The following is a 25,463-nucleotide window of genomic DNA, read 5'->3' as shown; positions in this document are numbered from 1 at the left end:
AAACATTGAAAGCTTGAAGTCACAATATTCTAGGATCTACAATGTAAACAGAAGATTGAGTAAATGCATAATTCAACATGTGATGTGCCTTTTAGTATTTTCCAAAGCCACAGAGAAATTGAAACCACTATTTCCTGTTTTCCACAAATATGAAGCAGCTGGATACATTTCATAATCACCAATTCTATCCTTTTGTTTTAAAACAAAAGTTGCAAAAGTAACTCCCAACTCAAAAGATGAGAGGAAATATTTCATTGATGACGAACCAGTCAACACGCCTATTACAAAAACGGAAATCAGACATCACAGCAGTGGTTCAAAAAAACAAGAGGACGATTCAACTATTTTTGCCTGTATATCTGAAGCTATTAACAAAATTCAGCTTTATCAACTTCCATCAACAATACTACTTTAGGCAAATGATAGTGTCAAACAGTGCCGTGAAGTTGGTGGTGAAGAACCACTTGCATTGGCAGCTTTTGCCAGCACACAATTTGATATTATTATAAGCAAGAGATCCAAAGTTGCATGCAAAAGCCTGCAATAGGTATCAACTAATAGTCAAAACAAAACCCATGCATGCCTTTCAATATGTGCTAGCCGAAAAGGGTTAGTCAAAATTTTAATAAGGACAACATGTTGAACCCCTTTTTGCCCCAAAGGTTTAAAGGATTTCTGAACTTTGCGTAAGAGAAGCATATACAAAAGTAGCATTTCAATAAACTGGTACACTTCTGTCAGCTTTCAATGAATATTGATGTATACCGCCAGCAACATTGTATATCCTTCTGAATCCCTGGAAATATTGCAAAATAACTTTTAGTTGTCATCATCATGCAGCAGAGCAATCTTGCTTTTTAGTGCTATTCCATAGTGGTGGGAAACAGGTTTCCAATCGAACATGGCAGCCTATTAGAAGACCATACAAGGGATGAAACAAGCCAAAAATTCAATTTCTCTGATAAGAGTAGCAAAGGTCAAAGTAGAGAACCTGAAGAATAAAGTCTAAATGGCAATTTAACGTGAAGAATCAAGTCTAAATGGCCACTGGCTAAAAGCACTCAGGGACCATTGTATAATGTCACCACAAGGCCATGAAAAGCATAAAGCCCACTACAGACTCAAACTAACAGACATTTCATTGTTCTTTTGAACAACAGAAGATGGTGTTCATCTTTCGAATTCTTGCTTCTTAAGACTTCTTTAAAGCAACAGCTGTACATTCAGAGACTGATAGCAGTATACATGAATATTCAACGAACTCATTGCACATTTAGATAAGCATGAAGGAGGATGAGACTACAAGACATTGATGCTGTCATTGCAACCAATCAAATACAGCACCAACCTTGACATTTTGCAAGCCATATCCGTGAATAACATAAACAGAATCTCCTTATTGGCACTATTGTAAGCGAAATCTACCACCGGAGGAAACTTTTCCCAATCGGACTATCTTTTGTTCTCAGCATATCTTCTATGGACTGATTTATCCGTTCAGTTTGTTCATCCAACTCAAGATGATTGGCCAAACTCATGCTTAAGTTGAGTATCTAATTTTTTGAATATATCTTACCAGAAATGCCCGAAAAACATAGCGTCTCTAGTACTTAGCAAGCAAGCCATTAAGGCTAAACAACTTTGTGATGTAGAAATTTTATCAGGGATGAACTCTACACATTTTGCTGTGTTAGTCAACAATCACCCAAATTGCATTACTTCATGAAATGTCTATGGTAATCCTACCACAAAGCCCATGGAAATATACTTCCATTTCTTTTTCGTATTTCCAATTGGTGCAACAAGAGTGCTCAGCTTTACTAGCTTGGCACTGTTGACAGTGTCAAAAATAAAGCTCCATGGCAGCTTTCATCTTATGCCAAAAGAAAGTCCTCGTATCCACATCAAATTCTTATGTACCCCTGGATAACCTGCATTGGCAGTGTCATGACATTCAAAAAAGATATGATGTCTCATACTCTTCACCCCTTACCCCTTTGAAAAAGAAAAAATGAAACTCTCTCTATTTTTCCTTCTTAAAAGGGTAGGCGCATCTCGTGCTTCATGCCAAATGTGGACAAAAGAATGCATCTTAAACACCCTACTAGATCCCCGTAAAGCAAAGATGATTCACGTAACCAATTTTGCTCAAGGGATCTATGACCTTATTGGTGGACCCTTTATGATATCAAATCTCAAAATCAATTCCTGCTTAAGTCTTCACCATTGGGCTTCTAACCCCCAATGTCAGCAGCATTGCAAAGATGAATCATCCATGAAAGTAGAGACATACAAATAATGTCTCCACTTTTTCAATGCATGGATGACTGTATATAGTCCCTTCTCATGAACTGTGGTTCGGTTATATTTTTTCATTCACAAGCTGCTGGTCTACGACACCGGAATAGTGTTGCTCCCACAACATAGTCATTGGCAATTTGTTCAACAACAAATGGTTTATTGGGATGCACTATTTGGAGCATAGAAGCTAATGTAACCTCTTGCTTCAATTACTTGAAACAATCATCAAAGCTCCTCAGTCCACTCTATGGATCTGTAATCAATATACTTCCCTTTTCCCACCCTTTTAGAAAGATTTGATAGGGTAATGCTATCTTAGCATAATTCCAAATGAAGATTTGGAAAAACAGGTAATAGTCTAGAGAATATGCCACTCACATACCTTTCTGATGCTTTCATAATCATTGCGGGATAATCTCAAAGCCAGGAGGTTGTGGGACTTCCTGCAGATCCCCATGAAGAAAAGCATCCTGCAAAAGCAAAGTGACTAGCTGATCAAAAGAGTAGTGGTCTGGATTACCCATGGCCACTAATCGGAGGGTTGTAGCAAACCCTTGATATGCATCTCACAGTCCATTCAATGTGGTACTGACAAGCTGAGAATTTGGCACCACCTCATCAATATTGGCAAGTTGTTCCATGAGGTCCTTGACCTTTGTTAGGTATGCATCCATAGAGTCACCTTCATTCATACTGACTTCCTGCAATTGTCTTCTTAAAAATGCAACACGTGCCTCATTGCGAATCTGATAAAGAGAAGCCAATTTGTCCCAAGCATCCTTCGCTATCCTGCAAGACCGGATGTGTGGAATAATGATTCTCTTGCATGAAAGGCAATACAAGAATGTGCATTTGCATCTCTTGCATCCCATCTTGATTGTTCCTGAGTTGGGGGAGCAGCAACAGGGGTGCTAGAAGATAAGGCATCAGGAGGAGTACCCTCTACACAGGGACCAGCAGTAGAGGCAACCACTGTAGCATTGGCTGGCCTCAGATCAACACCAGAAACAATATTCCAAAAATGCCTTGCAACAAGAATAAGATAAGACCACATCGGATAGTTGGTGCCATCCAACTTATCATCTTCACGAAGAATGCCAAATAGATCATGATTGTTGCCAGCCATTGCAAATAGGATACCCTGAAAAAGAGACCTGAAAACACAAAAGCCTCAAGGCTATCACTGAAAAGATCTGGCTGTCCAAAAATGACAGCAAATGTCTGCAAGTAAATGTTCTGCTAATTTCCAACCCAAATCAAAGGGCAAATGAAAATTTGACCCAAATGTGACTGAAAGGCAATGTTCACTGCATTGAAGGATGCTATAGTGAAAGGGGTAGTACTATTAAATAATTCATAAGGACATGGCCCTAACATCGGCGTCTATAACAGCGTGGTGAAGATGAAGTGCCAATGCTTGCAATCAAGGGTGGTGCACTAGTAGATGCTTGTGCAATAACCCTTGATTGCGAACGTGTGACGCGTCGAAAGCGTGCCTCATCCTCTCGAAGGAAATCATATGCTATATCCTCATCGCTGCGCCTTTGGATGAATGATATATCAATATTCTCCCCTCGAGCCAAGCCTTGCTCAAGCTTTCTTAGAACTTTAGGATCAACCTCTTTCACCTTCCAATGTAACATTTCAGCCGCTTCAGCCCCACTGGTACTTTCTTTGTCTTTGAACCGCTCCAAGAGACGAAGGTTGGCATTTACATAGACCAACCTATCAAGCTGTAATGTGCTCAATCTATAACATGATACATCACATAAAACGTAAATATTTTGAACTAAAACAAGATTGAAAATGCATCTAGAATCTAGATTCTAATTAGTCATGCTTCGTAAAATTGGAGAAGACTCAAGACTCAAGAAATGCATCCAACCATTCATAACTTATAAGTTGGATTACCTATTTCTTTTCTTAGTATGGATGTCCGCACATATGCTCCATATGCGCTCAGCTGACCCACTAGTACAATCCTGTGATAAAACTCGAAGAGCTAATCTTTGCAAAGTGGGAGTAAGTCGCCCATTTATCTCCCACCATGATACAGCAAATTTCCTTTGCTCTAGACTCATAGCCACATCTCGCCTGAATTGGCTACGGTCATGAACATAGAGGACAGACTCTCTTTCAATCCTATAAGATGAGTCATGGACATTGCTTTAGTGTTAGATAGGAATTAGGATAATGATTCATGAAGTAGACTTTAAAGGCATGCATGCCAGAGTCAAAAGAGGTTGCAAGTAAAAGCTAATTGATCGTACAATATACTAGAGTCTAGAATTAAGAATCAAGATACTTAGAAGTTAGTACTCACATTCCTTGCTCTTCAGAGGGGATAACTGTATCCAGATAGGATGTCCATCCATTCATAAGAACAATATCGGACCAATGACTTTCCTGCTTGTACAATGGATGCACCATGTAGGAAACAATATGGATTGGTTTATGAAACCAGTCCCATCTTTTTGTCCATATGGCACGAAGATCATCCACCCTGTAAATTGCAATATATTAAATTTCAATACTATGTATAAATAAACATTCTCTAAATTCTATGTAGCAGCTCATGAGTCATGATAGAATCACTAAAGAGTTTGCATACCTACGACTTCAGAGAGATCTACAATTGAGCATACTCTCTTTAAGCTTTTGCATGTAGTGATAAAGATGACTCATTGTACTTCCCTCATGGTCAAATAATCTTAAAATGAAGTACAAAGGTGCAATGGCAGCCTTTATGGCTGCAGCTTCTTCCCAAAACATACTGTCCAAGATGTATGAAGTGATTGTACATGCCTCCGCTTTGCGGCTTCCTCTCCAAGCTTCCCACTCTTCACTACAAACGAGACGCCTAAGCGCATCTTTCGTTTGTGTCATCCTATAAGTTTAGGACAAGTTAAGAATCAAAATTTGAATACATAAGTATTAAGAACTGAAAATTGAAATTAACTCTCAATTGGCTAGCTAAAAAAGGATGTTGACTTACCTTTGAAGAACAAGAAAGAGAGAGCCAAATCTTGTCTTAGATGGCTTCACAAGATCATACTTGCATACTGCTCTGAAAAGAGCTAATGCGATGCTCTTTCTTGTTATGAACTTGATGATTTGGCTTGCTTTATTAAGAGTAGATTGCACCCAATCCAACTTGGCAATGTCCTCCATCATCAAGTCCATCGAGTGAGAAGCACATGGAGTCCAAACAATGCTTTTATAATCTCTCTCAACCAATTCTCCCATCTTGGCACAATTGGAGCCATTGTCAGTAATAATTTGGACCACATTTTGTGGCCCAACCTCCTCAATGGCATTTTTAATGTGTCCATAAATCCATTCCCCAGTGATACTCAAGCCAAGGGTGGAGGCATCAACTACACGAAGTAATGTAGTGCCAGCACAAGATGAGACCAAGATATTTATCATGTGGCGCCGCCGCTGGCCACATATGGCAAGTCACAAGAATCAAGATCCAGAAGCAAATCATACATTTGTTGTTAATACTAAAATCAGCCACCACAAATCTTACCAAAGACTCAAGAGTCAAGAGTGAAGGGTTGTACTTATAACTTACAGTGTCACTCCATCCATCTGACACGATGCTACAACCATATCGCTCCCAACAAGCTCTCAAACCCACAAGCTCCTCTTGAATCTGCCTCACTTGGTTTGTCAAGTGGGTAGTTCTCAAGGACTCACAATTTGCTGGTTGTAGACCTATAGCTCCTGCTGCGGCTGGTGCCACAAGTGCACGATGGAACTTTTGGTATGCTGGACATCGAGCTATGTTGAAAGCAAGGTTGCATTGATAGAAGAAACGATGCTCATCTATTTGAGCCTCTTGCTTCAACTTTGGAGCAAAGCTAGCATCAAGGGTGATTTGGCGCCTTGGCAGGTCTCTTCCCCTCTTTCTTGTTGTTGCAGCCTTGAGATGAATTGGGAGGATGTTGGGATCCTCTCATGACCCACAGCAACACTAACAAAGCTTGATGAATGTGGAGAAGCCACAACATGCGAGGGAGCTTCATCTGCATTGACATTGGGTAAAGACTCACCAATGTTATAAGACTCCGGGGTGATATGAACTTGGGAAGAAGCCCCAGTATTACTTTGAGAAGACACTTGAACTGAGGTTCTTGTTGAAGTAGAGGCCCCTCTTTTCAACGCTTCACTTTCCTTGGCTTCTTGCACCTTCCCATCAATTATCTCCGAAGGCAAAGGTAGAAGGAGCAATGACCGGACCTCTTCAAACTTTGATGGCAATCCACAATGGGCCAAAAAAATACCTTCTGGAACATGAGTGCAGCCATGTGTTCCTTGTGCTCTCTCCCAAATGTAATGTGCCTTCACCCGGTTTGATGCTCCTCGAATTGTTTCCCCACAATACTTGCAAACCACACATTTTGTGCCAGAAGTACCATATTTGCTAATGAGAACTGAATCTTGCCAAACATCACGCTGAGTGGGAGACTTGCGAGGAGGCATGATGGAGAAGGCCTTGAAATTTGGGAAGAAACAGAGAATTGGGACAAATTGGGCTGTTGCTCCTTGATCCAGGTGCTGCTCCTTGAGCAGAACCAAAAAACAGCAGCAACAAAGGGGATGGTGGGCAGGACTGTCGATGGCAGCAAGCTGCAGGCCAGGGCGTGGACGGTCACCGGTGGGAGTCGAATCTCGATTGCAGCCTGCAGGTCGTTGATGGCGTCAAAGCGTGGGAGTCGATTGCAGGCCTTGTGTTAGTGGTGGCTAGCAGCAGCTAGCTTGAGCCTTGCAAGCAACCTGCAGGTCAAAGGAGCAGCGGCAGTGCTAGGCTGCAGGTCAACGGAGCAGCGTCACAAGCCACAAGCTCACGTGAGCGCTCAGTGTAGGAAGCATAGGGAGCAGAAGCGGGCTATGGACTAGCAACGAAATCAGGCGGGAGGATCGCAATCGATTTGCGAAGGGCAGAAACGAAAAAACGGGCAAAAACGCCTTTTTAAGATTTGGGCGAAACATGCGTTTCGTTGGGAGCGTTTCGTATTGTTTCGAAACGTTTTGTCCTGTTTTGACAGGACGAAACGCGTTTTCATGTGACTATGGTCCAATGTACGGTGTACGTACAACGTACATGTACGATGTCCGACGCAAGTACAACGTACAGAGAAGGTACCACTGTACGGAGCATGTACGTGACTGTACAGAACACAAGTACGGAGCAGGTACGCGACTGTACGGAGCGTAGTGTACAAGGCAAAATGTACGGATGCAGAGTGTACGACTGTGCGAAAGGTGTACGACGTTGGTAGCATACAGACGTCCGTACAGTCGTACGGATGGAGATACGGGGAGCAGGTGCAAATCCGAGTGCAGGAGACAAGTCAAACCAAGCTCTGATACCACTGTAGGATCGATAAACGAGAAAGCAAGTACAAGGTACGAGAGTCGAAGGATATCAACCGTCACGTCAACTAGAGTAAAATGAAAAGAAGAGTTGTAGCTAGACCCTAGGACTAAGTGTCCTAGGTGTCACATAGGACTAAGTGTCCTATGTGGCATAAAAGGCACAAAATACACTAAGTGCCTATAACTATGGCTACAAGGCACATACCAGGGCCCATAGGGCATCACTAGAACAGGGAGAAGATGGCCTACATTTCCAACCCCGGTGACCTATCTTCTGAGGATACTGGGTAGAAGAAAGCTTTTTTTGCCTGCTTTTGCCATTCCCTGATTGGTTGTTGGCTAGTTATTGCGTTTGGGTTCTTTCCTCGCGAAAAAAGGTTGATTTATGCTGTTGGGCAATGGCCAGGGAGGCTATAGATTGAGGAAGCCTGTTTGGAAGTGCCTTGTTGATTGATTGCACCAATGTTTGGCTGTTGACGGCTTGTCTTGCAGTTGTTCAGCCGTGTCTGGATGGTTGGGCACTTGGTTGTGCAATTGCAGGTGTGGCACAGACATTGGATGCTTTTGGGGTCTCTGTTGCATGCTATGGTTCGCTAAGGACAGAGGGTTGCCTAGTAATTGGATGCCATTTCACCATTTGGAGTTGAGCACGGAGTTACAAGGTGGGCTGGACAGGGATTCTGCGGGCGTTGGTTTGCCTGTGGTGCAGCTTCCCAGAGACCTCTGTAATCAGCCGCTTGGCTTCAAATGAATGTTAAATAAATACCGCGAGGGGCGCCAACGTTTGGGACCAATCCGTGTCCTTGTTTCTGAGTAGGAGCGCTCTAGCTCCCTTGTGATTTAATCTGTGATGCAAAATTATTTGTTAATTTACTGTGTATGCTATAATTAAGTGAATCCTACCACTCTTTACGTTGTTGAGGTTGGTTTCAGTGGTTCCATTGCCGGGATCCACCTAACTTCTTCAAGAGGGGAGCCTGTGGTTGGCTTCGTGCAAGTCCAGCAGACTAGGCAAAGAAGACAGCATACTACTCAGTACATATGTCTCACAGGGAGAGATCTCTGAGTCATACTGGAGAGGAAGAGGAAGAGCGAATGTCTCAGTCTCAATCTCATGATGATGATCAAGGTGCAAGAGAGGAGTCCCAACATGTTGCTGAGCATCAGAATGATCGGACTGATGAGGAGGATGTGGATTTATTCAGGGCACAGATGCAGAGTTTCATGAGTACTTTCACGCAATTCACACAAGATCCTCACTTCCAGAAGATGATGAATTCTAATGTGCAGCCAAACAAAAGGAAGCCCGATGATGGGGATAGGGATGTTGAAGCTAACAAGAGACCACATGTCAGCTTTCAAGATCAGCCCTCTCAAAACCTCTATGGTCTGCAGCAAGCTAATGCTATTCCGAGGTCCACTCAAGGTAATAATTTCCACTCCATGGTTTCCGGACAGCAAGGAGTTATGACACACCCAGTGCAACCAGGTTATTTTGGTGGTGGTTCAGTGTTTCAGGCCATGGTCAGCCCACAAGCCCAATTCTCGGGTATGCCTGCTAGTCAAACAGTTGGATTTCAACCTAGTTGTAGCCCATGGGACAGAATATGATGTATGCAAATGTTTGCCCAAGTACCTGTATACGATAACTTGGCACCTCAAGGGAAGATGAAAGACTTTAAAGAGGCTGGTGCAGCAGTAAAATTTGAGACATTTAGTGGGGTGCAGGATAAACTTAAGACCTTGACCTTTTTGCAACAGTTTGATGCAGCCTACACAGGAGGGAATTTCACAGAGTCATCCAAAATACGCCGGGCAACAAGTTTTCTTAAGGGGAATGCACTTCAGTGGTGGACCACTATGCTCATGCAAAACACCGCACCAAACACGTGGGTAGGTTTCAAACAGGTGTCTTCAGCCGCGTGGCATGAGCTGAGTTCCAATAATTGCCATAATTTAGAGGAGTATATCAGCAAGTTTTGGGAGGCTTTGCTGCCTGTTAGCTCCTATCGGAGTGTTCCTTTCGCTGAGCAAGTTGAAAAATATTGCTACGGGTTGCCTAAGGAGTTGAGAGACTATTGCACGAAGACTAAAGTGTCCAATATGTCTCAGCTTATCGAGAATGCTAGCACAGCATATGCTTTGATGCAGGGGAAGACTTATGGGTTCAAAGGTGGACAGAAGCAAGAATCTAAGAAGGATGACACAGACAAGAGATCTGGGTTCCGATTTTCCAAAATAGAGAAGAAGGCTAATTGTCAGAAGGCTGCGTTTGTTGCAAGGAGGCGATAAAACAATAAAAAGACAGCTGCATCCAAAGGAGTGGAAAACTCTCTATGAGGAAAAGAAATGTTTTAAATGCAAAGATCATGTGTCTTAGGATTGCCCAAAGTGGAATGAGAAGAAGGCTAATGCAGGCAAAGGTGATAAGAAGGGGAAGAAACAAAAGACCATGGCTGGTTTGATACCTGATGTGATCAGTGAACAACCCCATGGTGAGAAAACTGAGTTATGCAGAGCTTGGGGTAAGGTTCGGGATCAAACAGCCCTTATTTTCATTGATCTAGGTGCAAAGGCCAACTTTATTTCTCCAAATGGCAACGAGATTGGGCATTCGAGTGGAGAAGATGGAGCCGGTGTGGCCAACCCGGAGTTCACCACTCCTGTCACACCTATCATAGGGAAGTTGCGCTTGCATATTCAGTCTTTCGTAGCGGAGACTTTTATATTATGCCCCTTGCAGGTTGTGACGTTTTGTTGGGTATGCCATGGATGCATCGTTGGGATGCCGTGATAGAAGCCAAGAAGAGAAAAATTACAGTTTCACATAAGGGGAAGACCCATGTAATCGATGCAAAATTAAAAGGGGAGTCTGTCCCAGTTGTAACGGCTTCTCGCATTAATTTTGTAATGAAAAGCCATATTTCTACGTACATGGTTTTTGCTAGAGAGATAACCCCTGCAAATGAAGAGCATACTGTTTCCCGTTTAGAAAAGCAAAGGGCTGTTTTTCTAACTGAATTTCAGATTGCTTTTCTAATGAGTTGCCTAGTGAGATTCCACTAGAAGGCCGAAGGACCATGGGATTGACATCATACCTGGTAGTAGTCCATCCAACAAACCACCTTACAAGCCACCTTACAGAGTTAGCGCGGCACAACAGGAGGAGATCATCAGTCAAGTAAATGAACTTTTGGAGAAGGAGCTAATTCAGCCTAGTTCATCGCCTTATTGCTCTCCAATTCTGTTGGTTCAAAAAAAGGATGGTTCTTGGCATATGTGTATTGATGACTGCACCTTGAATAAGATCACCGTTAAGAATCGCTTCCCTATACCCAAGATAGATGACATTCTAGATAGGCTGAAGGAGAAAGCTATTTTCAGGCACATTGATTTGAAGAGTGGGTACCATTAGGTTCGCATATATCCTGAAGATGTGCATAATACAGCGTTCAAGACTTCTTTGGGGTGTATGAGTTTTTGGTTATGCCTTTCAGACTCACTAATGCTCCTGCCACCTTCAATCGCATGATGGGCAAGATCTTTCGAGACCACAGAGCCTTCGTGGGTACATTCTTTGATGACATGATTGTGTTTTTGAAAGATAAGGAGGAGCATCGGGAGTATCTCGCGATTGTGTTCGCAAAGCTCAAAAAGCAGAGGCTGTTCATAAACCCCAAAAAGAGTGAGTTTTTCATGGCTGAGATTCATTTTTTCGAGCATATTGTTTCCAAGGATGGGGTTCGTATGGATCCAGCTAAAGCAGAAGCAATACAGAGTTGGCCACAACCAAAGAATTTGCGCAAGGTTCGTAGTTTCTTAGGTTTGTGTTCCTACTACCATCGTTTTATCCGTCACTCTGCAGAAATTGTAGCCCCTATGCATGCACTTTCCAAGAAGGAAAGACTTTTCCAATGGACACACGTGGAGAATGACTCTTTTGAGGAGCTGAAGCACAAGCTTACAACAGATCCGGTGCTGATTTTGCCTAACTTGAGGAAGTCTTTTCATGTGCATGCGGATGCTTGTGGTAAAAATGGTATTGGAGCTGTCCTCACACAAGATCGTCATCCTGTAGCCTATGAGAGTCACATTTACAGCCAGCTGAGTTACATTTACAGATTTTTTAGAAGGAGATGTTGGCTGTATTTCATGCTTTATCTACTTGAAAGCATTATCTCTTGGGAGCTGATTTTACAGCACAGACGGATCATCAGTCTTTGCACTACTTTTTGATGCAATCTAAGCTGTCCAAGAAGCACATGAGATGGGAAAACTTCTTGTCAATGATTCATTTTTCAGATTGTACATGTTGAAAGCAAGAAGAATGTGGTTGCAGATGCTTTGTTCAAGAAGCCACAAGTTTCAACTGTGACAATTGCTTATCACAATGATGTTAGAAACATGGTGATGTTAGAAACATGGTGAAAGGAGAGAGAGAAAGAGAGAGAGAGAGAGAGAGAGAGAGAGAGAGTTAGGGTGTGAGGAAATAATGCTCAAATGAAAACATGAAGAAGGCTTTCATTCATTCATCAAGTATATGACAAGACAAGTGAAGTACAAGCCTTATGTAGGCTATTCACTCACACACTAGCACCTAGTGCATATGGAATAAGTCCCATGATGACACGTGGCACTCACACAAGACTCACACACATAGACTAGTACTAGATCACCTAGTACTACACACCAACACACTCTTCGACTATGATATCTCCAACAAATGAGTTTGATGTAACGAAGGATTACTCCAAAACGTCGTGAGCAGCAGTAGCTCCAAAGCATGAACTGTATGGGCAAGTCGTACAACCTGTACAGCAGTTGGCAGATCGTACGATCAATCGTATGATAGCTACGCAGGCAGATGCATCAAACCGGGCGTTGTACGGATGACAGGTACGGCAGCTACGTAAGCAGATGCAGCATGTCATACGGGTCGGTCGTACGATAGGGACAGTTGTACAGAGGGCCGGTTGTGCGTCACATCAGTAGAGTTGGTACACACAGTATGGAGGCAACAGCACCAAACGGACCAAATTGTATGATGGGTGCAGCACGTGGCAGTTCGCTAGATCGTATGTTGTACGGCAAAGCGTACGGCTGCAAGAAGAGACGGCTATGGAGGTTCTAGGTAGGCAGGTAGAAGTGCAAAGGTTGCAAGGGAAGGAGGCGGGAACTAAGGCGGTTGCAAGAGAGAAAAGAGCTTGAGCTAGAGTAACGAATTGGGTTAGGGCAAGGGTGACGTGGCAGCTATGGAAGGTGGCTCTGATACCATGTTAGAAACATGGGAAAGGAGATAGAGAGAGAGAGAGAGAGAGAGAGTTAGGGTGTGAGGAAATAATGCTCAAATGAAAACATGAAGAAGGCTTTCATTCATTCGTCAAGTATATGACAAGACAAGTGAAGTACAAGCCTTATGTAGGCTATTCACTCACACTAGTACCTAGTGCATATGGGATAAGTCCCATGATGACACGTGGCACTCACACAAGACTCACACACATAGACTAGTACTAGATCACCTAGTACTACACACCAACACACTCTTTGACTATGATATCTCCAACAAATGAGTTGGATGTAATGAAGGATTACTATGCGGAGGATGAGCAATTTGCTGAAATATATGACCAGCTTAATAATGATCAAAGGCACAAGCATTATGTGCTTAAGGATGCGTTTATGATGATGCATGGCAAGCTGTGTGTAACTAAGCAGCTAAGGCAGAAGGTTATGAGTGAATGTCATGATCCACCATATGCAGGACATCGAGGTATCGATGCTACAGTTAAGGCGGTGGAGCATTTCTTTTATGTTTGCATATGCATAACCTGTCAGAAGGTGAAGTATGATCGCAAGAAGACTCCTGGACTGGTACGTCCTTTGCCCGTACCGGATGTGTTACGCTCTAGCCGAGGTAGCATGACCTCGGAAGAATCAGTCGACATTTCCCTTAAAGGATCTATCTCTGTAATGTATGTGTTTGCGCTTCATGAAAATGATCGGGAGGGATTTAATGTCAAGGTCCTAGGTGAGGGCTAATAGCACCAGACTAGATAGATCTGAGACCAAGGGCCTAGTGCTAAGATTGTGCCTAGGGGCAAGGAACTAAATGCATCCCAAGAGAGGGGTGAAATGTTGCATTAGGAAGGCCCTATATGGATGACATGTGGCATCTAGATCTATCTAGGGATTTGGGGTTTGCTAAGGCTAGAGAGAGAAGAGAAGAAATTGATTCATGTGATTTTTAACGTAGATCTCTGTCTCCCTTGTAAGTCTTAGCATGAATTGGCTGGGAGGAGAATCATGGTGCTACTCCCGTGATCTGCAGCAGAGGTTAGTTTAGAGAATTTAGGTGACAATTGGTATCAGAGCCTTGTGTGAGAAGAAGGGACGGGTGACGTCCTGAAGAGACGTGGGATCGTCGAGATGCCGGGGTGCTGTGACGACGAACGGCGGGAGTCTGTGATAGAAGACGTCCCGTAAGGCTACTCGACGTTGATTGGACGAAAAAGCAACAGCTCCGCTCTACGTAAGATTGGCGTCGGTGGAGGTCCAGCGCTGCCGACGTTGTTTGTGAAGGGCCTGCGAGAGGACTTGGGTCCCTGTAACGACGTGACGGGCCTACAAATTGGTGGAGCGCAGCGGAACACGGGCGGCCGTCTGGTCACGTTGTCCAGCGCGTTGACATGTGGATGGGCTTACACAAGTGATTCGACGAGGAGCGCAAAAATTGAATGGGACATGAAGCGTAGACTGTTCGTGAACGACCCGTGACGACGGTCGATAGGCAAGAAGCAGAATTGCGGCAGGTTTTAACGTGGTACGTAAGCTGGGCGACGCACAAGACCTCCACCCGACGGGCTGACCTGACGGAATACGGAAAAAGGATCGATTCCTTTGGTAGATCGACGTACGCAAGTGGCTCGTGAACGGGAAGGCCTGCAACGTCATAGGTGATTACTGGTATATCTCCAAGGAGCAGCAGCAGCTCGTGAGCGGTGTGCAGGAGCAAATTGCTCGGGTGAGCACGTAGTCAGGATTTGGCGCAACGGACACGAAGGCATAGAACCCACGGGCTTCGGGATATCTGGCTGCCTCGACCCGTGCCAATTTTCGCTTCTTTTAGACAGATTTGGATCGGAGTTCATAGACCAGGGAGCTCTCTGTCACTTCTGTCAATGCTGTGTTTTCTTCTCTTGTTTTAGTTTGGTGATGCTCCGCTTACTTGAGCAGGATCTCGTAAGTGATAAGTATGCATGAAAGTTTGATGCTATAGGGACAGATTATGCCTGTATACTTGAGTCTGAGTTAAGCTGCAGAAACTTCCCTAGTATAGGGAAAAGCGCCATCTGTGATATATGCCCGTATTAAATGCTTGATCAGTGTGAATGTGGAATTGCAAGAATTCCCTAGTATAGGGAATTGTGTTCAAAGTGTCAGTACACTGAATTGTGCCAGCTTGTAATTTCGGTGTTCTAGGGGTGTTATTATTTAATATTTAAATTAAAAAAAAAAAAAAGGAACCCCAAACCAAAACACCTACTGGACTAAATGGAAGCAGAAGAAGGGGCTTCTAGGAGGGACCCTGGTGAATCAGGAGTCCGGCCGACCCAGCAGGGATCGCGCCCAGTAGCTCACACTTTATCTGGCAGGATTGCATTGCTGGAGGATGCCTTGCAACAGTTGTTAGCGCAGCAATTACAAGCCAACGCAGGGCAATCTGAACTTAGGAGAGCGTTACAGAGTATGTCTGCCAGACCTTCTCGAGAGGAGAAGGGTAAGGCTCCAATGGAACTGGAGTCTAGTGTCCATACGGTGAGTCTAGTGTCCATACGGTCGAGCCTAGAAAGGCTAAAGTGCCGAATATTGCGAATTACAAACCGGAAAAGTATTCTGGTCGGATGAACGACCGTAGCTCCGATGTCATTGAGACCTGGTTACACAAATGGGACGAGGCGTTCGCCATTTGTGAGATCAGAAATGACATCAAAAAGATCCGCGAGGCCACCCATATGTTTAGTGAGGCTGCGGATCGGTGGTGGATTAAACAACAAAAAGATGGCATAGCATCCACTACCTGGGAGGGGTTTAAAAGAGAGTTCAGGAAACACTTCTTACCTCTTGACGAGGCATCCCGAGCTTGGGATCAATATAGGAACCTTCGTCAGAGAAATTTATCACAATGTAAGGATCCAAAAAAACGTGCTCTCTCTCTTGCTTATCTCACACAGGTGTTGGCATCACGTTGCATCCTTTTTTCTCTTTAATATCACTGGTGAAGCAAAAGGTGAGAAACTTGGTTGAATCTGCCCCAACTTGAGGTATTCTTACAGTTGCCTATCTCAAGGTCGACATCCAGTAAAACAATTCAGAACAAAACTCAATAAAATGTACTACGAACTTTCCGATAGTGTTCAGTACTTTGAGGAAAGCCAGTCTTTACGTGAATAAAAAGAAAACTATACTGTGTATGGTTAGGCTTGAGTACTTAGGGTTCATAATTACTCCACAGGGGGTAGAAATGGATCCGAAGAAAGTGGCTGCGATACTAACTTGGCCAATCCCTCAGAGTCTGACCGCGTTGCGATCATTCTTGGGATTTGTCCAGTTTTATAGAAGGCATATCAAAGGATATTCCGGAATAGTATCGCCATTGACTGATCTGACCTCAGATAAAGTACCTTTTATTTGGGGACAGAATCAACAGGAAAGTTTTAACACCATAAAACAAGCTGTGGTCTCAGGACCGGTGTTAAAAATAGTTGATCCCCAGAAACCGTTGTTCCTAGAAACCGATGCAAGTGGCATTGCGGTAGGAGCAGTCCTCCTTCAAGAGGGAAGGCCAGTAGCCTTCGAAAGCAAGAAGCTTTCTCCCTCTCAAAGGAATTGGCCAACTCATGAATTGGAGTTGTATGCTGTTATCCATGCTTTGAAAACATGGAGGCATTATTTGTATGGTTCAGAGTTTTATGTGGATGTGGATCATGATACTCTGAAACATTTCTGTAAACAGCCTGACTTGAGGGACCGCCAAGCTAGGTGGGCAGAGCTCATGCAGGAGTTTAATCTAACGATTCGGTACCGAAGAGGAAAAGACAATAAGGTAGCTGATGCGTTGTCTCGCATTATGCATAACCTGAGTTTCACGGTATTAGAGAGTGCTCTAATGACCGAGATCAGAGAAACTCAAAAGGTGGACGAGTTTGTCCAGAGCTTATGGCCTAAAGCTCATGTGTTAAAACCCGGGGAAAATGAAAAGGATGACCTGGCATCCAGAAAAGGCCAAACGTATGCAAGATATACCATAAGGGATGGTATGCTAGTTAGGAATGGCAAGGTTGTAGTACCTGGTCAGAATCATCTCAGGCAGAGAGTCATTCGACAATGCCATGATAGCCCGTGTGCGGGACATCCAGGTGTCGAGAAGACATATGATCTCGTGAAGCGAGATTTCTTTTGGCCAAAGATGAAAAAGCATATTCATAAATATGTGACACGGTGTTTCTCGTGTCAGGTAAGTAAGGCCGAGCGGGTGAAGCCACCCGGACTTTTACAGCCCTTGGAAATACCACTAAGTAAGTGGGAGAGCATTTCCATGGACTTTATTGTAGGGCTACCTGCAACACAAGGAGGATATAATTCTATCCTTGTGGTGGTTGTTCGTCTAACCAAGATGGCTCACTTCATTCCGACTAGAGAGTCTGTTAGTGCCCCGCAAGTAGCGGATTTGTTCATTAGACATATATTTCGTCTGCATGGATTACCTAGATCCATAGTGTCAGATCGAGATGTCAGATTTACCGATCATTTTTGGACAGCGGTATTTGAGACACTGAGGACTGAGTTAGGAATGAAACGGATGGTCAGACGGAGAGAGTCAACCAGACTTTAGAGGATATGCTGAGGGCATATGTGTCATTGAGGCAACATACATGGGACAAGTGGTTGCCATTGTTGGAGTTTGCCTACAATGATAGGAAGCATTCATCTACTGGGTTCAGTCCGTTTGAGCTGAACTATGGTTATAGACCGGCCAATCCGACTATAGTTGGAGTACCTCAGAAAGTGCCTAGTGCCGCGAACTTTGTAGTTCAGATGCGGGAGATGCTAGCACTTGCGAGAGCTAATATCCGCCAGGCTATGGATAGAGCCAAGGTGTATGCGGATGAAAATCGGTCTAGGAGAGTATTTGAAGAAGGAGAAAAAGTTTTTCTCAGAATTCCTTCGCACTCGAAGTCGTTGACTTCAGGAGAGCGTGCGAAATTATCACCTCGATACTGTGGGCCGTGGTTAATTCTAAAGAGAATAGGTAGTGTAGCCTATAAATTAGAATTGCCACAGGGGTGTAAGGTGCACCCGGTTTTTCATGTTTCACGTTTAAAGAAATTTTTACATACAGGTGACTCACTAATCGAAGGTGTGGTTTTGTTTCAGGAGATAGAGGATATTGCAAGGCGCAAACCAACAAGAATCCTGGACCGAGGAACAATGCAAATACGAAATCGAAAGATACCCACGGTGTTGATTGCATGGCATGGTCAGCCTCTATCCGAAGCTACCTGGGAATCCGTATATCAGTTGCGGAGAGTGTTCCCAGACTTTATCATCGAGGACGCTAATGTCTGAAGAGGGAAGGAATGTTACGCTCTAGCCGAGGTAGCATGACCTCGGAAGAATCAGTCGACATTTCCCTTAAAGGATCTATCTCTGTAATGTATGTGTTTGCGCTTCATGAAAATGATCGGGAGGGATTTAATGTCAAGGTCCTAGGTGAGGGCTGATAGCACCAGACTAGATAGATCTGAGACCAAGGGCCTAGTGCTAAGATTGTGCCTAGGGACAAGGAACTAAATGCATCCCAAGAGAGGGGTGAAATGTTGCATTAGGAAGGCCCTATATGGATGACATGTGGCATCTAGATCTATCTAGGGATTTGGGGTTTGCTAAGGCTAGAGAGAGAAGAGAAGAAATTGATTCATGTGATTTTTAACGTAGATCTCTGTCTCCCTTGTAAGTCTTAGCATGAATTGGCTGGGAGGAGAATCATGGTGCTACTCCCGTGATCTGCAGCAGAGGTTAGTTTAGAGAATTTAGGTGACAGGATGGACCATGGGAGAGCATAGCCATGGATTTTGTTTTTGATTTGCCGAAGACACCTACAGGTAATGATGGAATATGGACGATCATTGATCGCTTCAGCAAGCAGGCGCACTTTATTCCTGTACGGAAGAAGATTGGGACAAATCATATGACTAAGTTATTCATGCAAAATATCTTCAAGTACCATGGTATGCCAAAGTCCATTGTGAGTAATAGAGACCCGTGCATAACCAGCTTGTTTTGGCGGGGACTTTTTGAGAATATGGGCACTACTCTCCTACTTTCTTTTGCTTTTCATCCACATACCGATGGGCAATCGGAGGAGGCTGATTCCACAGCTCTAGATTTGCTGAAATGCTATGTTTCGGAGCATCAGTCACAGTGGGAGAAGTTTTTTACCATTGGTGGAGTAAGAAGTTTTTTACCATTGGTGGAGTGTGCATACAATAACACGGTACATTCTTCCACAGGTAAAGCTCCATTTGAGATAGTGGAAGGCCGATGTAAGATTCCACCCATCTTGCAGACGAAAGATAAATTTTTTTTAGCTGATAGGTATGTGGAGAGCTTGAACATAGCTTATCAAAAGGTGAAACAAGCATTGCAGAAGTCACAGGAGAAGCTAAAAAGGCAGCAGACAAGCACAAGCGTGACGTTGTCATCAAGGAAGGTGATTATGTCTTGCTGCGTTTTCAGAAAGCAAGGCTGAAAAGTACATGGAGTCGTACTCTGCTATTCCCTAAGTTGAGTATCAGGTACTATATTACAATTACCTGACCATTGGAAGATTCACAATGTTTTCCATGTGAGTCTCCTTGAGCCTTTTCAAGGGGATGTGCCTATGAATTTGCCTTCGGAGATCCAGCCAGAGGTGGAAGACATGTATGAGATCCTTGTACCCGAGTAGATTCTAGCACATAGGGAAAGGAAGGTAAGAGGTAAAGTTACACGACGCTACTTGCTGAAATTTTGTAATTATTCATCATTGCATGCTGGATGGATGAGGACGAGTTAGCAGATACTTCTCAGGTGTTATAGCTTTATCTTGAGGCTTTCCAACAGGAGCCCACTTTGCGTGGCACTCATTCAGGTTCAGCAGAGTGCCAAGTGTCTGGCGCATTACTTGATGCACAGGGTGGAGTTAGCACTTCCATTCCTTTTGTAGAGACCCGCTCATGTATCTAGGACACTTGGTGTTGCATTTTGTTTCACCTGAGGTACTGGTTGCTGATAGTATCTTCGCCGTGAGGGCCTTTATGATTGGTGTGCTAGCCACTTGGTTATGATGCATCTTATGTGCAATGTATTTTGTATTTGTTACCATGGCTCTACAGATACATATTCATTATTGGTTGACATGTTGGCGGCATGGTACGCTGTCCTTTCAGGTTTGGCTCGTCTGTTGGGTCACTCCCATTTTAGACTTGGTTGATCTATTGACAGCATTGTTGGTTGTCTTTCAGATTTGGTTATTTGGTTATTTTCCTATTTCAGCTTTGGTTATTTCACTTGCTTTTGATTTTTCCATTGCTATTATTTTCTTCTTCTTTGGTTTGCAGGCAATCGAGGACGTTTTCCTTCTTTCAAGAGGGGGCTCTATCACGAGGACGTGAAATTATGGGACTTTTGATTTGCAACTCCCGTCATTTGCGCGTGACTGCATTGAGCGTCTGGGGCGCAAGGGTCCGGCCATCTGTGCGAGACTTGGAAAATTAAAATTCCCTAGTGGGCCCTTGGGAATTATGAATGTGCACCCATTTACTAGGCAATTAATTCCTAGGGCCAAAGTGTGCAACAGGGGGCCAAAACAGTGGTGCAATTAAAAATTGCTAATTTTAGCACAGGACTCCAAAAAGAGCAGAGAGCCCTGTTTTTGGGGGCAGAAGGCCAAAATCAGTTCTAGAAGGACCCAGATCATCAATTCGAGCTGCCAGAGCCTACCAGGTGCTGCCAGAGCCAAATCGCCATCTACCAGGAGCATCTAGAGCCCGCCAGGGGAGATCGCCATCAGCCAAGGCAAGCGCCAGCTCCAGTGCATCCAAGGCCTGCAAAAAGAAATTGCACCTGATCCAGGATCCTCTTGCAGACTGCGATTTCAGCCAAGGTGGGTGTTTTCTTCAGATTGTGATTTGATCCCCATGCTTTCCAGGCTGTGCCAGGTGACTGCGACATGTTCCAAGGCTGTTCCAGGTGATTCCAAGCTGTCCAAGCAGCTGTAGAAGATTGTGATTTGCTTTTTCAAGCTTTCCAAGCTCTGCAAGAGATTTCAACTTGATTTCTGAAGCCTTCTCGGTAATGATGCTGATTTTGGTAACTTTTCAGGCGTGGGTGTGTAGGCCATCTTCTCCCGGTTGTAGTGATGCCCTATGGGCCCTAGTGTGTGCCTTGTAGGCATAGTTATAGGCACTTTAGTGTTTTAGTGCCTTTTATGCCACATAGGTTATTTAGTCCTATGTGACACCTAGGACACTTAGTCCTAGAGTCTATCTTCGTGTACTTTGTACTTTCATTTTCTCTATTCTAGTTGACGTGACAATCTTTAGCTCCTAGCTTCGACTCTTGTGCTTGCTTCCACACTCCACGCACCTACAGTGGTATCAGAGCTCCTAGGACCTGCTCCCCTACCCCCGGACCTGCATTGCTCCCAGCCTTCAATAGCTCGAGTTGCGTCCCATCCGTACGACTGTACGGACGCTCGTACAATTTCCATACAGGTCACGCATCCTGCTGTACAGTTTCACGCCCTGCTACTCTACCCGTTGCATCTGCTTGCAGTCCTGCGCCATCCATATAGTGGTACATACTTGTGCCGTACATACGCTGTATAACTGTACCTGTGCCATACCTACGACAGACAATTGTACCTGCATCGTACATGTTTCGTATAGGTGTACATGCATCGTACCTGCCTTCCGTATAGACGCACCTGCTTCCGTACAAACGTACCTACGGACGTACTTGCTTCCGTACAAGCGTACCTGCCTTCAATACACACATACATGCAGATCAGCTACCCATACAGCTCGTACCTGCTAGCTCATACCTGCTCCGCACGTGCGAGTTCCGTACTTGTTTTGGCATTAGCTGTGAACCAGGCTCTTGGTTCTTGCTTGCTATAATCCTTTTTGGGTCTCACTGCAGTCATCTACAGACATTTGCAGTTTTGGGGCTTTTGCAGGAGATTGGCAAATTTGGGGTTTTCAGTTCATTTCCCTTCTTTTGGTTGCAATTTCCTGCAAGACATTGGAGCCTTGGAATTTGGATTGCAATTTCTTGTTCAAATTGCAGGACATTGGGTCACATTTGTAGGGCATTGGGTCAAATTGCAAGACATTGGGTCACATTTGGAAAATCTCAGCAAAATTTGGGCCTTTTCTGTCTTTGCCCTCTTTTTGGCTTTTTGCCCTCATTACATTTGGGGCTTTTGCCAGATTTGCTAATTTTTGCAGTGGTGATTGCTTGACAGTCACATTTGGGTCAAATTTGCATTTGCCCTTTGATTTGGGCTGGAAACTTGCAGGATATTTACTTGCAAACATTTGTTGTCATTTTTGGACAGCCAGCTTTTTGCAGTGATAGCCTTGAGGCTTGTGTGTTTTCAGGTCTTTTCTTTTCAGGGTATCCCATTTGCAATGGCTGGCAACAATCATGATCTATTTGTCATTCTTCGTGAAGATGATAAGTTGGATGGCACCAACTATCCGATGTGGTCTTATCTCATGAAAAATATTCTTCTTGCAAGGCACTTTTGGAACATTGTTTCTGGGGTTGATTTGAGGACAGCCAATGCTACAGTGGGTACCCCTACTGCTGGTCCCTCTAAAAAGGGTACCCCTCCTGATGCTTTATCCTCTAGCGCACCCCTGCTGCTGCTCCTCCAACTCATGAACAAACAAGATGGGATGCAAGAGATGCAAATGCACATTCTTGTATTGCTTTATCATGCAAGAGAATCATTATTCCACACAACCGGTCTTGCAGGACAGCAAAGGATGCTTGGGACAAATTGGCTTCTCTTTATCAAATTCGGAATGAGGCACATGCTGCATACTTAAGAAGGCAATTGCAGGAAGTCAATATGAATGATGGTGAACTCTATGGATGCATACTTGACAAAGGTCAAGGACCTCATGGAACAGCTTGCCAATATTGATGAGGTGGTGCCAAATTCTCAGCTTGTCAGTACCACATTGAATGGCCTGCCAGATACATATCAAGGGTTTGCTACAACCCTTCAATTAGTGGCCATGGGTAATCTAGACCACTACCCTTTTGATCAGCTAGTCACTTTGCTTTTGCAGGAAGAGCAAAGTCGTGCTAATAGGCAACCTACTATACATGATCATGCATTTGCTTCACAGCAAACAAGAAAAGGCAAGGCTTCCAAGCCTATGGGCAAGCCTAAATATGCGCCAAACAGTGGCAATTCCTCCAAAGCATCTAAAAACAGAGCAGATAAGTCAAAGAAGAAAATATGCAACTATTGTTGCAAGCCAAGGCATGAAATTTCAGAATGCAAGAAGCGCATTGCTTCGGAGAAAAAGGAAGCAAGATTGATAGTTAATGCCTCACATGCAATTGAATCCCACGAGCCAGCAGATGCCTCGCATGCACATGCTCTCCAAGATGATTGGGCATGGGCTGTCCATTGCTCCTTTGATCCCTCCAAAGTTGATGCATTCTTTATTGCTAATGATACTCAGTCTTGGTATTTTGATAGTGGTGCTTCCAAGCACGTCACATCTTGCAAACAGTTGTTTCATTCCTTAGCTAATGCACCTCGAGGGGGGGACTGTCACGTGTGCTAATAATGCTTCCTATGCTGTAAAAGGAATTGGAAATGTGCAGCTTACATCCATTTCAAGCCATCCTGTCACTTTGACAAATGTTCTTTTTGTGCCTGGAATTGAGATCAACTTGATTTCAATTTCAGCAATTGCCACTTCAGGTTTCAGAGTGATTTTTTATGGATACAAATGCCTAGTATATGATCTTCGTGATGACAATGCCATAGTTCTCACTGGCACTTTGAAAAAGGGGCTTTATCACTTTTTGATCACTCAGCTGCACTTTCACACATGAGAGTTTTTGGGTCTCTTGCATATGTTCAGGTACCATCCAGCTGAGACATAAGCTTGATGATAAGGCAATCAAATGCATATTTATTGGTTACAGCCGGGAGAGCAGAGGGTATCGGTTAAACCAACCAAATACTGGGAAGATTATTGTCAATAGAGATGTAAACTTTGCTGAACATTCGGCTTCTCCTCTTGTGGACTGCAAAGCTAAGCCAGAAGTTGACATGTTTGATGCCTTTGACTCTTGGTTACCTCTGCTTCCCTCAGAGGGAGACTTTGACCAACAACATGAGCCTCCCTCCAACAAGCAATGATCAACCAGCACCCCATGCTGATTTGCAGGTTCCTCTTCCAACACAAAATCATCCCACTATTCATGATGTAGTGATCGAAGAAAGAGTTGTCAATAGACAGCAAAGGCAAGTTCCCAGATGGCTTCTTGACACATTGAGGGACAGCAAACAAGATCAACCACTTGCTGCCCGGACCAGATCAGGGAATAGACAGATGCATGGTCTCACTTTCTTGAGTTTGCACTCCTTGCTACAGCTTGCAATGAAGAGCCTTTGTGCCATAAAGATGCTTTTGACACCAAAGAGTGGATGGATGCAATGAGAGCTGAGGTACAATCTATTGCCAAAAATGACACATGGGAATTAGTAGATCTCCCTCCCGGCAAGCATGCCATTGGTACCCGGTGGGTGTACAAGTTAAAAAGGAAATCTGATGGCAACATAGATCGACACAAAGCCCGTCTTGTTGCGAAAGGGTATGCCCAACAACAAGGCATTGACTTTGAGGAGACCTTTGCACCCACTTACAGGATTACTACTATTAGATGTGTTATTGCCATTGCAGCCCATCACCATTGGCAAGTACACCAGCTTGACATCAAAACTGCCTTTCTTCATGGGGATCTGCAGGAAGAAGTTTATGTGACACAACCTCCTGGCTTTGAGGTTGTTGGCTCTGAAAACAAGGTATGCCTGCTGAGAAAAGCCCTTTATGGTTTGAAGCAGGCACCCAGGGCATGGTATGCCAAAATTCATGCACACTTACTGTCCCTTGGTTTCAGAATAGCCCCACAGAGCCCACTCTTTATGTCCGTGGGAGTGGATCTGATTTCTTAGTGCTGATTTTATATGTGGATGACATGCCGATCACAGGCCCTGATACTCAGCATATTGCAGCTTTCAAGGCTGATTTGCAGCAAGCTTTTGAAATGTCAGACATGGGACAGCTCCACTATTATTTGGGCATTCAGTTTGCTCATGTTGAGGGGGGTATCATGATGTCACAGTCCAAGTATATTGGACAGCTCCTTGATCGTTTTCAGTTTGAGGATTGCAAGCCAATCTCTACTCCAGTGGACCCTGGCTTCAAATTTTCAGCTCATGATGGGAGCCCACCATGTGAGATCACTCTTTACCAGCAGGCTGTTGGATGTCTCATTTACTTATGCCACACCATACCTGACTTACAATATGCAGTATCCCAGCTTAGCAAGTTCATGCACATGCCCAGTTCACAGCATTGGCAGGCAGTGAAGAGAGTCTTCAAATATCTCAGAGGCACTCAAGATTTAGCCTTCTATGG

The 25,463-nt window shown here is 44.0% G+C and overlaps 1 protein-coding gene and 1 pseudogene across 1 annotated transcript in view; both read right to left on the bottom strand.

Annotated features, from left to right (window-relative positions):
* Positions 1-332: 332 nt before the first annotated feature.
* The window catches only part of LOC147897285 (rhodanese-like domain-containing protein / PPIC-type PPIASE domain-containing protein), a 100,328-nt gene continuing 75,197 nt past the window's right edge, over positions 333-25,463 (bottom strand). The window contains exon 8 of the mRNA XM_087380465.1: positions 333-796. Coding sequence (XP_087236591.1) covers positions 716-796 — 81 coding nt within the window. The 3' untranslated portion in view covers positions 333-715. The remainder of the gene's footprint in view (positions 797-25,463) is intronic.
* On the bottom strand, positions 3,672-5,187 carry LOC147897287 (uncharacterized; annotated as a pseudogene).

This window comes from Dipteris shenzhenensis, chromosome 10, assembly GCF_047967505.1.
Source record: "Dipteris shenzhenensis isolate YYH24624 ecotype China chromosome 10, Dip_SZ_1.0, whole genome shotgun sequence".
In the NCBI taxonomy this organism is placed as follows: Eukaryota; Viridiplantae; Streptophyta; class Polypodiopsida; order Gleicheniales; family Dipteridaceae; genus Dipteris; species Dipteris shenzhenensis.
Note: the sequence above shows the minus strand (reverse complement) of the source record. Positions and strands in the feature narration are given on the sequence as shown.